General features: G+C 50.3%; 1 protein-coding gene across 1 annotated transcript in view; it reads right to left on the bottom strand.

The window, feature by feature from the left end:
* Window positions 1–12,084, bottom strand: part of EXOSC7 (exosome component 7) — a 30,331-nt gene that overhangs the window by 15,828 nt on the left and 2,419 nt on the right. Inside the window, exons 2-3 of the mRNA XM_055137179.1 lie at window positions 3,720–3,821; window positions 3,124–3,218 (exon numbers count right to left, since the gene is read on the bottom strand). Coding sequence (XP_054993154.1) covers window positions 3,124–3,218; window positions 3,720–3,821 — 197 coding nt within the window. The remainder of the gene's footprint in view (window positions 1–3,123; window positions 3,219–3,719; window positions 3,822–12,084) is intronic.

Here is a 12,084-nt window from a genome sequence, read left to right as displayed (position 1 = left end):
GGGGATGTGGGGGAAACAAACTTTTTTTGGAAGGGACTCAGAGGAACTACTGCAGACCAGCATTTAGGACTTCTTTGGCTCTCCTAAGATTTACAAGGGGGCAGCAGGAGGGGGGGGGAACCTTACAAGGAGGATAAAGGGCCCGCAAGGCAGGATTGTGTCTCAGCTAGAGGCTCTCCTGCTAGAGCAGCAACTCGCCCTGGAGCCACCCCTTGGACCGCAGGGGCGGGAGGCCAAGAGCACAGCCAACCCGGAGCCTGTTCAGACATGGAGCTACAATGAACGTGTCTCCTAGACCAAGGGCCCCAGGTGCGGCTGGTCTAACCAAGAGAATGACAAAGATGATGAGAGACAGACAGGGAGAACAAATGTCAGCTCCCTGAGGACACCCAGTGTCCGTGGCGGCCCGGGGACTGTGTACACACCGAGTGAGATAGACCACGAGCAGGAGAGGCAGTTTCCTTCCTCCAAAGGCAAAGCAAGGCGTAAGATCACACTCATCCAATTAGGCAAAGGACAAGCTGATTCAACCGGACAAAGACTGGCAAGAGCGGCTGGGTGGAGCCAGGACACACATGCGGGCCGGGGAGGGTGGAAGGGAGGGGCCAGAGGAAAACTGGTCAGAGACATGAAAGCAACAGGCTCAGGGTCTCGAAGAACAACAGCCTTCCAGAGCTGGTCTCTGCAGGCGGCGTGCGGGCTCTTGCTTGCAAGCTGGGAGGATCAATTCCAGCACTGAGAAGTGTGGCTGAAAGACCGTAGCTCCCCCTACAGGTGTGGGCAAGTGTCTGCAGGGAAGGGCTGGTCTGTCCTGTCCCCAACAGTGGTCCTTAGCACGCCTGGGAACGTGCTCTCAGCACCCCTACACAGCTCTGGTGTGCCTTGATGCACAGATAACATGCTTTATGCTCGAAGCTTCCTTTCTGGGAGTTTGGAATTTTGGTACATGCTGAAAGTCGGTGGTGCCTCCCCAAAACTGATCTCACTTGGGTGCTGAGTAGCAAATAGATCCTTCTCAGACAGAAGGATCACCAACAGATTGCACTTTTATTGCTGTGACTTTTTTGCTGGGAGCCAACTACGTGCTCAGTCTTGTGAGTCCTTCCAGCAAATAAATCTCACATGGGGGTGTTCCCAACACAGTACCAAAATCACACACCGGCATGAGGTGTGAGCTGATGAGCTTGATGCTCCACCTCAAGCAGCCACAAAGTGGTGGCCAGCCACATCGCAGCCAGGTGTGTGAGCACAAGTGAAGGGGTGGGAGCCCCACTCGGCACTCAACTGAAAAATGTGTGAGTACCATCCGTGAGGTTCCATCTGCGAGGGGGTGTGTAGGACCCAGGGCATTGCAAGATCAACAGAGAAGAGAAGAGGAGGAGATGGTTCAAATGTTGTTCAGTTCTGGGGCTGGAGAGACAATACAGGAGTTAAGGAGTGTGCCATGCACAGAGCCAACCCAGGTTTGATCCCTGGCACCCTTTATTGTTCCCCCAAGCCCCAGGAGTGATCCCTGAGCACAGAGTCAGGAGTAAGCCCTGAGCACTGCCAGGTGTGACTTAAACATAAAAACTAAAAAGCACATTGATGGAACAGTCCGAGTATAGAAAAACAGAAAGAAAAATATGATATACACACAATGGAGTACTACCTGGCTAAAAGAAAAGACAGAATCATGCAATCTGCTGCTATCTGGATGGGTCTAGAGCATCTGACTAGTGAAGTTAGAAGGAGAGGGACAGACAGAGTGATCTCTCTAGTATGTGGATAGAAAGAAACATAGTAAAGCAATAACAAATGCTCAAAGGCAACAGAAACAGACCTGGTCTTCAGCAGGAAGCTTTTCACAGGGACAGGGGATGTGGGGTGGGTTGGGAAGGGATGGTGGTGGGGTACATAGGCTAAGAGAGGCCACTGGGATTATGGCGAAGGGAACGAACACCGGTGGAGGGTGTGGTACTGGAATGTTTTATGCGTGACCCATACCATGAATAGGATGGCAAATCACGTTGCCTAGATAGCAATAATTTCCTTTCTTAAAAAAGGCAGTTAGAGAGAGTGCAGGGGTTAAGACGCGTGCCGTGCACAGGGCTGTCCCAATTCAATCCCTCGCACTGCACCCAATTCAATCCCCCCAGCAGCACCAGGAATGAAACCTGAACAGAGCTAGCAGTCAGCCCAGAGCAGCGCTGGGTGTGACCCAAAAACTCTATTATAAAAGGGGGGCGGGGTGGGGGCAGGGGGCTGTTGTTGCCACCTGTCTAGAAGTACAAGTTATAAAAAGAAGATGAGACTGTGCCAGCAACCTAGTAAAAAAGTCCCTGCCCTGAGCAGGAGGCATAACAAGAGGGAGAAGAACGTTTATGGGAGTAGTCACTGCGCTTCGTGCTCACTGTCTTGAGCTTCTCACTTACTGCACTTCACCACAGCTGTGACGGGGTCCCTTTGGATAAGGGAATGAAGGCACGGAGAGAAAAGAGCCGAGTCTGGGGCCGCACGGTAGGCGGGAAGGATGAGACGACTGAGGCTTTGCCGCTCCCAGTGCCCACACTGCCTGCCTTGCTGCCCCTCCCTGGGCCTGCCAGGATGCAGTGCTGGCCCCATCACTGCTTTGCCGAGCAAGTCCTGAAAACTCTCTCCATCCAGCTAGAGCAGAAGAGGGAACTCAGAGCATCACTCCGAATGATCCTCGGGAATGTCTGCTCTATTTCTGACAGTGCCACGACACCTAGACTGGTCCACTGGCTCTCAGGCCAGCCCAGCACAGGGATCCAGGCAGGCAGCTGCCTTTCCCACGGGGGACAACGCAGCCCGGCAAGGGCCAGGTGACTAAGGGTGGGACTCTTTCCACCACAGGAGAAACGAAGCACATGCCTGCTAGCTGAACCTGTGACAAGTAAATACAAAATGAAGTGAGCCCAATAGGAAAGCGGAGGTTAAATCCTCATCTTTTAATTTTTTCTTCTCAAAAATATGCCCGAGGGGCTGAAGAGACAGTACAGCAGACAGGGTGCTTGCTTTGTAGGCATCAACCCTGGTTCAATCCCTGACACTGCCATCCTGGTCCCCTGAGCCCCTGCAGGTGTGGCCCCCAAACAATCAAAACATCTGCTTGATACTGACCAGTCGACAAAGAACTCCAGGTAGCCTTCGTTTGGTTTCTCCAGCTTGGGGGTCCCCATTTCTGCTTTCACGCCCACCAAGATGTCTGTGTGACCCTGTAGAAACAAGCAACAAGGATCTTGACTCAGGCAGGCCACCAGGAGCCGAGCCACCTCCCTCCCTGAGGACCAGGAGGGGCGGAAGTTGGAAGCAGCCCTCTGAGAAGGGGAGGTGAGCATTGAGATGACCGTTTCTCAATCCTGTTCCAATCATGGCTAGCTTCTGACCTTGTTTCCGTCCTGGGGGCCCTGCCTTGCCAGTTGGTCCCTTATGTCTTGCAGTGGGCATCCTGCCACGTACAAGATTTTTACCTGTGGCCCCCCCCTGGAATATCCTAAGCCCCCTCCTCCCACTATGAAAAACACTGGTTTAGTGCTAGAGGAACCTCCCCTTGTGTCCCCCCTCCCCCCCGCCACATACACACACTTCAGCTTAGCTTGGATCTCTTCCACATCCCCGGAACACTCTATACTTGAAGAGGTGGAGAGGTCAGCACATGGCCCTCTAGGACCTACCCAGCCCTCTCCCAGGCCTGGACTCTGGCCCAGTGTACTCACCAGCTTGACCCTGGCAGACCCACTGGTGTTGGACACCACATCAGTTTCCACCTCGATGCACCGGTAGTCCTCACAGCCACGGCCATCCACGCGGAGGTCTTCCTAAGTGCGACAGCACAATCTGAGGCGCTGGGCCCACACCAACCACAGACTACTAAACCACTTCACCGCATGTTCCTCTGGACAGAACTTCCTTTTCTTTAGTGCATCATCCAAAATTCTGTCCTCAAGAGCTAATAACAACAGCACCATTCACCATGAGGAAACGGAGACCAAGGGAAGGAAAGCAACTTGTCGAGGTCCCACAGTGAGGGTGATGAAGCTGCGTTTCCTTTGCAGCTCGGCCCAGGGCCAAGACTACAGACCATGAGACAGAACTGGGACACGGCCCCAGCACTGAAGGAAAGCTGCAGCATGAGACTCTGAACTCACCCTGAGAAGCATGCACTGTCGGAGCTGGGGGAGTCATGGTCTCAGCTGTAGCTATAGCTGCATAACACCCCCGCCCCACCCAACAAGCTCCTGAAATAACAACTAGTATCTTCTAAAAAAGGGACGATCAAGAACAGTTCGACACACTGAGGTGTACTGGGATTTGTAAACTGTTTTGTGACCTGTTTTTCTGTCCACGCCGTGTCCAGTTGGCGCAGAGTGCCGAGCTGTGAGCAGCTCCAAATCTCCACTCTCGGGCCCTTTGCAGGAAGGCTGTAAAGGGCCCGTCTCTTTCCCCATTTCCTGTCTTCTTGAAGTTGAGACCCGAACAGCCGTAACTCACAGGGATCGCTGTGCCTCCTCCACTACTACTGCTCTTCACCCTGCAGCCCAGAGGGGACTCTAGGGGTAGTACCTGCCTTCTCCCGATGGCCTCCCACCTTTCCCGAGCACTTCTTTATTCCATGACAAGATGCCCTGAGCAGTCACATTTTCCCTGCCCACTGGTGCTGGGCATGTCGGCTTCTACTTTGATGCACCAACAGTTCTCACCACCACGGCCACCCATGCCTGCCACCCCAGGCTCTGGCTTCAGCCCTTCCTCTATGGAGTCCTAGTTCCTTTGACTGGAGAATGACATTTAAAAATTCTGCTCCAGGGCCAGAGAGATAGCTCAAAAAGCTGAGGCTGTGCTATCCATGCTGGAACCCTGGGTTTGATCCTTGACACATGACCCACTGAGCACCACCAGATGCGGCTCCAACCCACGCCCCATCCCCTGCTCCCAAATACCTACAGAGTCTGAGCACTAAGAAGGTGCATTGCTATTCACAGCTACCAGAATGTGGCAAATCCAGCTAGAAAACCTACACTTGCATACTAACCCTAAATAGACACATCTCTGTTTATTTCTGTATCTATCCTCTTACCTATGAAAAAGCCAGCCATTGGGGCTGGGGCAACAGTACCTTGGGGAGGGCGCTTGCCTTGCACGCAGCCCACCTGGGTTTGGTCCCCGGCATCCCATATGGTCCCCCGAGCACTGCCAGGAGTAATTCCTGACTGCAGAGCCAGGAGTAACTCCTCGAGCACTGCTGGTGTGACCCAAAAAGACAAAAAGAAAACAAAAAAAAAAAAAAAGAAAAAGAAGAAATTAAAAAAGTTAGCTGTTGGGGCCAGAGAGCTGGTATAGCAGAGAGGGTGCTTGCCTTGCATGCAGCCAGCCTGGGCTTGATCGCTGGCACCCCATATGGTTCCCTGAGGCTGCCAGGAGTGATCCATAAGAGCAGAGCCAGGAATTAACTCTTAGTGCAGCTAGGAGTGGCCCCCAAACAAAAAAAATTAATACATAAGAAGTCAGGTGTTCACATTGCTAAGATTCCAATTTCATACTACAATCTTCCTCTGTCGATATGTAACATCTCAGCCAGAAACCTGACTTTCGATTATCTACTATGTTTTAATATATTTGTGTTAATTTTTTGTATAAAGTCATTTCAAATTACTAATGTTTACCCCTATAAAAAAACATACGAACACAGTATTTGTAAGATGTTCTTTGTCTACTCCCCAGTCAAATACCATTTTCTAAGTCTTTCCCTACTTGTCCCCCTCACCCCCCCAAATCCTTCAATCCCATTGTTCTGTTCTTGTTAGGTTCACCCGGGTTCCAATCTGGAGAACTGTCATTCTGGCGATTTATCATTCCTTCCTTTGTGGGTATGTGGAACGGTCAAGGCTTCCAGAAATGATGTAGGCCCCTCTCTCCTCGCCCCATCCCCCTGCACCTACTTTCCACCGTCTCCCAGACACCCATGCAGCGAACCAAGCTCTTTGGTCTCTGGTTTGTCTTCCTTGCGTTTCCCTTGCACAAGTGAGCAGACATGACTGCTTTAGATACCCCCCTATCGACACTTAAAACATTTGACAAGGCACATGCAGGAAATCAACCCCATCCACAACAGCACCCAGAGACCCTTCTCATTCTTTAGAAACATTTTTAGAGAGTAGTTTCTCAGAAAAAGAAAGCATTCATTTTATGAGATTCTCAAAAGGGTCAATGTTCCTCAACATGTTTTTTTTTTAAACAAACACACAAAAAAGAACAACACTGTTTTGGAGTATGTCACTGTCAAAACCTTGTCTTTAAACTGCCACGTTAACTGCATATGTGACTGACTTTTTTTTTTTTAAAAGAAATTAAATGCAGGAAAGCAAAACACTGCATGTTTCCACTACACAGCACTAACTACTACCATCTGTCGTGTTTGTTTCAGCGCCTTCACACGCTCAACTGTTAAAGGTGAGAAAATAAACATCACAGTCAGTTAAAAACTCGGGGGTGGGGATATTCACGGTAGTGGGGCTGAAGGCCCTGTGCTGCCCGTCCGCCCCCAGCCCATTCCCTCCTCAGCAACCATCTCCTCTCCAGCCTAGGAGACCGGCGGTCAACAAGCAATGGAAGCACCTCCAAGCTGAACCCCACAGTGCGGCCCCTCTTCACTGAAGGATTCCTACACTGCAACTCAGAGATGCCCTTGTCTGCCCTGTTCCCCAGGCGTGCCCTGCACAGAACGTCACGGCTTGGATCCCTTCCTCAGCTCCGGGTCACTGCCTGGCTTCCTGCCCGAGGCCAAGTTCCTGCCTCACTGGTATGAGAGGGAGAGTGCATGAAATGGTGTGCCCTGTCACGCCGTCATCAGAGTATCTGTGCCGTCCAGAGTTCCTGGCTCACAGCTTAGAATGTCTTGGGTGCTCAGCGCGATGGGAGCATCTTCCCCGTGACAGCCGGCCTCGGTCTTCAGTTTCTGAAATCAACGTGAAGCCTAGAAGGCGAATGGTGCCTTGTTTCTCGTAACAAGCCCCTTTCATCCACTCCAGAAAACTTAGGACATTTTTTGGTTGAAGATGACTTCCAGAAAGTCCTGGAGGTGAAGGAGGGGAAGGGCTCCTGGAAAGCCAACCTTGACCACAGGGCTGGAACATTCTATTCCCCCCCCCCACACACACACCCTACAATTTCTAAGAAGAGAAAAGGGCTGCAGTGTAATCATTCACTGGCCAACGAAGGCTGCACTAGAGCCTCAAAGAAGGGAATCCAGGCCTCCCATGGGAGAACCAGAAAGCTTGCACAGGCCAACCAAGCTAAGCCCAAAACTCTACGAGGACAAAAGTTCTTTTCAGGAGGACCCCCTCTTATGTATTTCTTCATCCAACTGTTGATTTACAGCCTTTAATATCCTTTGAAACTGACAACCTAGTTGTAACTGGCTTTCAGAGCATGTGAGAAACTTGAGTAAATTAATTGGAGGAGGCAGTTAAAGAACTTCTTTTTCTCCTTTTGTACCAAACCGGGCAGTTGCTCAGGGGACAATACAGGATGCCAGAGATCGAACCTGGGTCAGCTGCTTGCAAGGCAAATGCCCTACCCACTGTACTATTATTCTGGTCCCCTGAACTTTTGATATGTCACCAGTCAGAAGCAACACTCTGGGACCATAGTGGACTGGGGAGTATGCTTTTGATGTGGGAAGCCTGGGTTTGATCACCAGCACACATGGTTCCCCAAGTACTGAGCCAGGAGTAGCCCCCAAGCATTGCCAGTGTATTGCCCCCACCCCGAACCAAAACAAAAAGCCAAAAGCAGAGGAACAACCTGGAACTTGATACTGGCATCTGAAGCAGGAGCAGTCTCTGGATTTAGCCCTAACGCTAGGTAGACCGTGACAAAACTGAGCTGAGTGGTACCACATCCAGCTGGTATGGAGTATTTACAGCAGTGAGGAAAACCCACACAACAGAACTGGTGACATCATTATACATTATCTCAAAGGTGCTTCTCTACTAGTATAGACTTATAAATGAACATAGCCACAGCCATTCTTGAAAATTAAAGAGAACTACTTAATGTGCATTTCCTACATACCAAAACTCTGCTGGGAACATGACTGATTATCACATCTAATCCTCACAGTTACCTCGTAAGACAGATGTTGAAAGATGCTGAAGTGACTGGTGCTTGTCACACTGCCCGATTTCGGATTCCAAGTCAGAACTCTCCTTGTGCCAATGTCCTTCAGTGCACAGTGAAGCTCACAAAGGCCTCCCTGAAGAAGGAACTGGCCAGGCTCTCCCAGAGGGCTCCACTGATGGCAAGAACAACTTTTAACACCACAGAGGCTGCAGGGCCTCCACCTACTAGGTTCAAATATCCCTCACCCTGGAAGATCTCTCACCACAGACTCTTTGGAGACAACTCATTTGTTCTCAGGTGGGGTTGAAGAAAACTGGGATCTCAGGGATCAGGTGACACAAGATTAAAAATTACAGATTTCCCTTCCCAAGATGTGGTATGTTTAAAAAAAAAAAGTTCCAGGGATCAACCCTGGCACATTACACATGTAAGACCAATGCTTACAACTGAGTCATATCCCTGGCTAAATTATGCATTAGATACTTTATTACATTTTACTATTTACTTTATATGTTTCTTTTCATAGAAAAAAATAGCTAAAAGAATAAAAAACAAACCAAAAAACCCAAAGTGAGTCCATGGGATCACTGTACTGGGGAAAAGGGGTTGGGGGGCTGTTCTTTTTAAATCCAGTTTTCCTCATAAAAGGCTGAGGAAATGTTGCCCTAACCTATTTAGCCTGGCTCAGGGCCTGGAGTCTGCCACACTTTCAACTTGAATGCAGGACTCAGGAGCAAAGGAATTAGTCCATGTGTAAACACTTCAGAAGGGATTGTCTGAACTGCAAGTTCCACTAGAAAAATCAATCGAGTCAACAATAGACAGACAAGGACTTGGCGAGAAGCCCTGCCCTCGGCAGAGGGAAGCGAGTGAAGCATCTCTCTAGGTGAAGGGCTCTGGCTGCCAGGAAGGCTCCAGGAAACTTTCCCCTTGTTACCCACGTCTGCTGAGGGGTTCGGGAGGCATGGTGGGGCGGGTGGGTAGGGGTGAGCCGTGCCACGCCTTGCTGGAATCACCCGTCACTCAGGCTTAAACACTGGCTCTCACACATCAGCTTTGTGAAGGAAAACAGTTCCTCAGTGGCCCTTTCCGCTGGGAGAGTGGGAACCCCCTCACCCTTGCAGAGACACGGGAGAATCGCCAAGCCATAGTGACTGAATGGAAGCCCTGAGCACACTGCAGTCCACAGGGGTCCCCCACTGCAGTTTCTGCCCCCTGTGCTGGGGCACATACTAGAAACAGACACGGTGGCTCGATTAATCCAACACAAGAGGTTTCCAGGCTCCGAGTGGCCTCATGGTTACGTGAGTCCCACTGCGTGACTTTGACTTGTCCAGGAGACCGAGACAGACTGCCTAATCACCAGAGAGCAAACCCCTCAGTAAGGGAACCATGAAGACAGGCTCTGCAGGCTAAAGTCATCGATATTCCTAATTTCACCTGCCAAGATTGCTGGATGCCCCACATTCCTCAGAAAGGTGACTCTGCTCAAAATCAAGATCCCAGGGGCTGCTCCAGCTGTGAGAGGGGCTGAAATGGCCAGATTTGAGTGGCTCTGAGAGGAATTAAGATCTGAGACAGCCAAGCAGAGCCGCAGATTCCCAGCTCAATCACAGCTGGGCTAGGCAGGGCCTGAGTCTTCCTTTTCCGTGCTGCATTCCCCACCCCCTTCAAGCCCCCCAGCAAACAATCCAGAGTCACCAGCTCTTGGGGCATGAGATGGAGTCTCTCCTTTAGGACCTCATGTGTGAGCTGGAGAACACTTGAGAGAAGAAAGGAGCTGAAGGGAAGCTGACAGGTCAGGATGTGGAGGGGGTTGGAGAGGCCACTCGGGAGGAAAGGTGAGAGTGGAGGGGTGGCGAGGATTTTACCCTGGCAGAAGGAAGCTGGACAGAGATGGCTAAGGTGAACGGAAACACCATAGCAGAGAGAACTGAGGTGTCAGCAGGGACCCAAAGACAGGCACATGGTCACACAGACCATGTGGTCACGGTTCGGAGATGTAGAGCCCCAGGACCACCTTGCTCGCCCTTACCACAAACTCCCTTTCTCTTGGGGTGACTGAACAATCTCTAGCCTCCTCACCAGAGCGTAAAATCCACAGCCACATATCCCTGCAAGAGACTGAGGTGGGGCCCAGGGCCAGTCTCTTGTGACCTCTGCGGACGTGCCAAGACTCTGAAGATTCCCACTTCCAGGCTCCAGGCCCAGACAACTTGAAGGTCCAAAGCTGGGAATCTGGGCTTTGTGGTGAAAAGCAAGCACGCCAAGGCTTCACAGTCCCCAAGCTATGGTGCAGGTTAGGAATATCTCCTCGTGGATAAAGAACACACACATCTAGTCAGCAAAAAAGGATATAAAACTCTAGATTCCCCAAATCCTGAAACCTGCCTGCAAATTTTGGAATACTGTAAACAGAGAGGAAAAGTGTAAAATACAAGTAAGTAAAATAAAAGCCATACAAAGAAATGCAAAAACATTTTTTTTTCTTTTTGCTGACACTTATTTAGAAAGATGTGAGAGGAGAGAAAGGGAAAAGTCCATGTTCAAGAGAGAACACATGTTTCTCCAGAGGAAAGAGGTAAAGAAACAGAGGTAGAGACAAGCAAGGGAGATGTGTATTTCAAGGGAGAATACGGGCTTGAGGAGTGAGCAACATTTTCTATTTCTAAAGGAACCTACAACCAAAGTGGGAAAAGTACTAGCTATAACGATAATACAGCACTCTATGTTGTACACTATCTAAAAGCAAAAACGGGGAGGGGGAGTCAGGACTTCCATACATCCTTCCTGTTTCCCCACAAGCAGTCAGAGGAGAAAGGAAAATGAGAAGCTCCAGCCTCAGCCTCTGGACCTCACTCAAGGATTCAAACAGGATGACTTTCACCAGCCACATCATGCCCAGGCTGTGCAGTGAAATCTGGAGTCAAATCGCAGCTCCCCAGCACTGAAACTGCACTATGGAACAAGACCCTGACTGACCTCGGTTCCTCCTCTACAGAGATCACAGACGACACTCTCGGGGCTGCACTCAAGAGTCACTGAGACGACTGAGACATGACACTTATCCAATACAAACGCAACATCTCAGTCTGCAGAAGCTGAGGTCACCCACTAGAAGCCAAGCAGACCACACAATGCAGCACTAACTCATCACTCTCCCCGTGTGCTCAGGCCACCCCCGACTCAGACCCATTTACCTCCTTTCTTGCCCTGATGAATGTGTACCAGAGGTGGGGTGGACAGCTGTCAAACTGCATGCCCCTGGACCTTACTTGGCTCCCTTTTGAGTTGGTTTGGCCAGCAGGAGGTGCCAGATCAGGCAGTACTCTCCTCCACATACACTGCAGGGCCATTTCTGACAGGGCGTCTGTCTACCCAAGAACACAGTGTCTGCGGGGCTGCTCTTCCTCCACACTGCTCTAACTCTGCAGCCCCACTTGGCCCAGGAGCAATAGCTACTTACTATGATTGCTGGTTTTTTGGCTCCTCAACATCTTTGTTAGTTCCCCAACATGCACCCTACCCCACTGCTCAAGACACTGTAAAAGCCTCTGAAGGCTTTTAAATCAGAAGCCTCTGATTTACCATTTTCCACCCTGTTCTACAACAATCCATTCTGCTTCCTCGCAAACTGCCTTTTGCATGTGGGCCTACCCTCACAGTGGTCGTGTTGGAACCTAATGATTCTGCCCCTTCTTTCTCCCAAACAAATCTAGACCAGGGTTTTGCCACAAGGAGTATGAATCTGGAACTGGACTAGAAGGCAGACACAGAAAGTGATTATGAAGATACAACAAAGGCATAGGAAGGCAAGAGAAACCAAGCAATGGAGAGTCTGAAGATTCTTGTGTCTTTGCTTTCCTGGAGAAATGCATGGAGTTTTCTAACACGTACTTTCTGCTTGAGTCAGTTTGCATGGTTGCCAATTACTGGTTGGTTAAAGTGAATCCTCAACAC

The sequence above is a fragment of the Sorex araneus genome, chromosome 4, assembly GCF_027595985.1.
Source record: "Sorex araneus isolate mSorAra2 chromosome 4, mSorAra2.pri, whole genome shotgun sequence".
NCBI lineage: Eukaryota > Metazoa > Chordata > Mammalia > Eulipotyphla > Soricidae > Sorex > Sorex araneus.
Note: the sequence above shows the minus strand (reverse complement) of the source record. Positions and strands in the feature narration are given on the sequence as shown.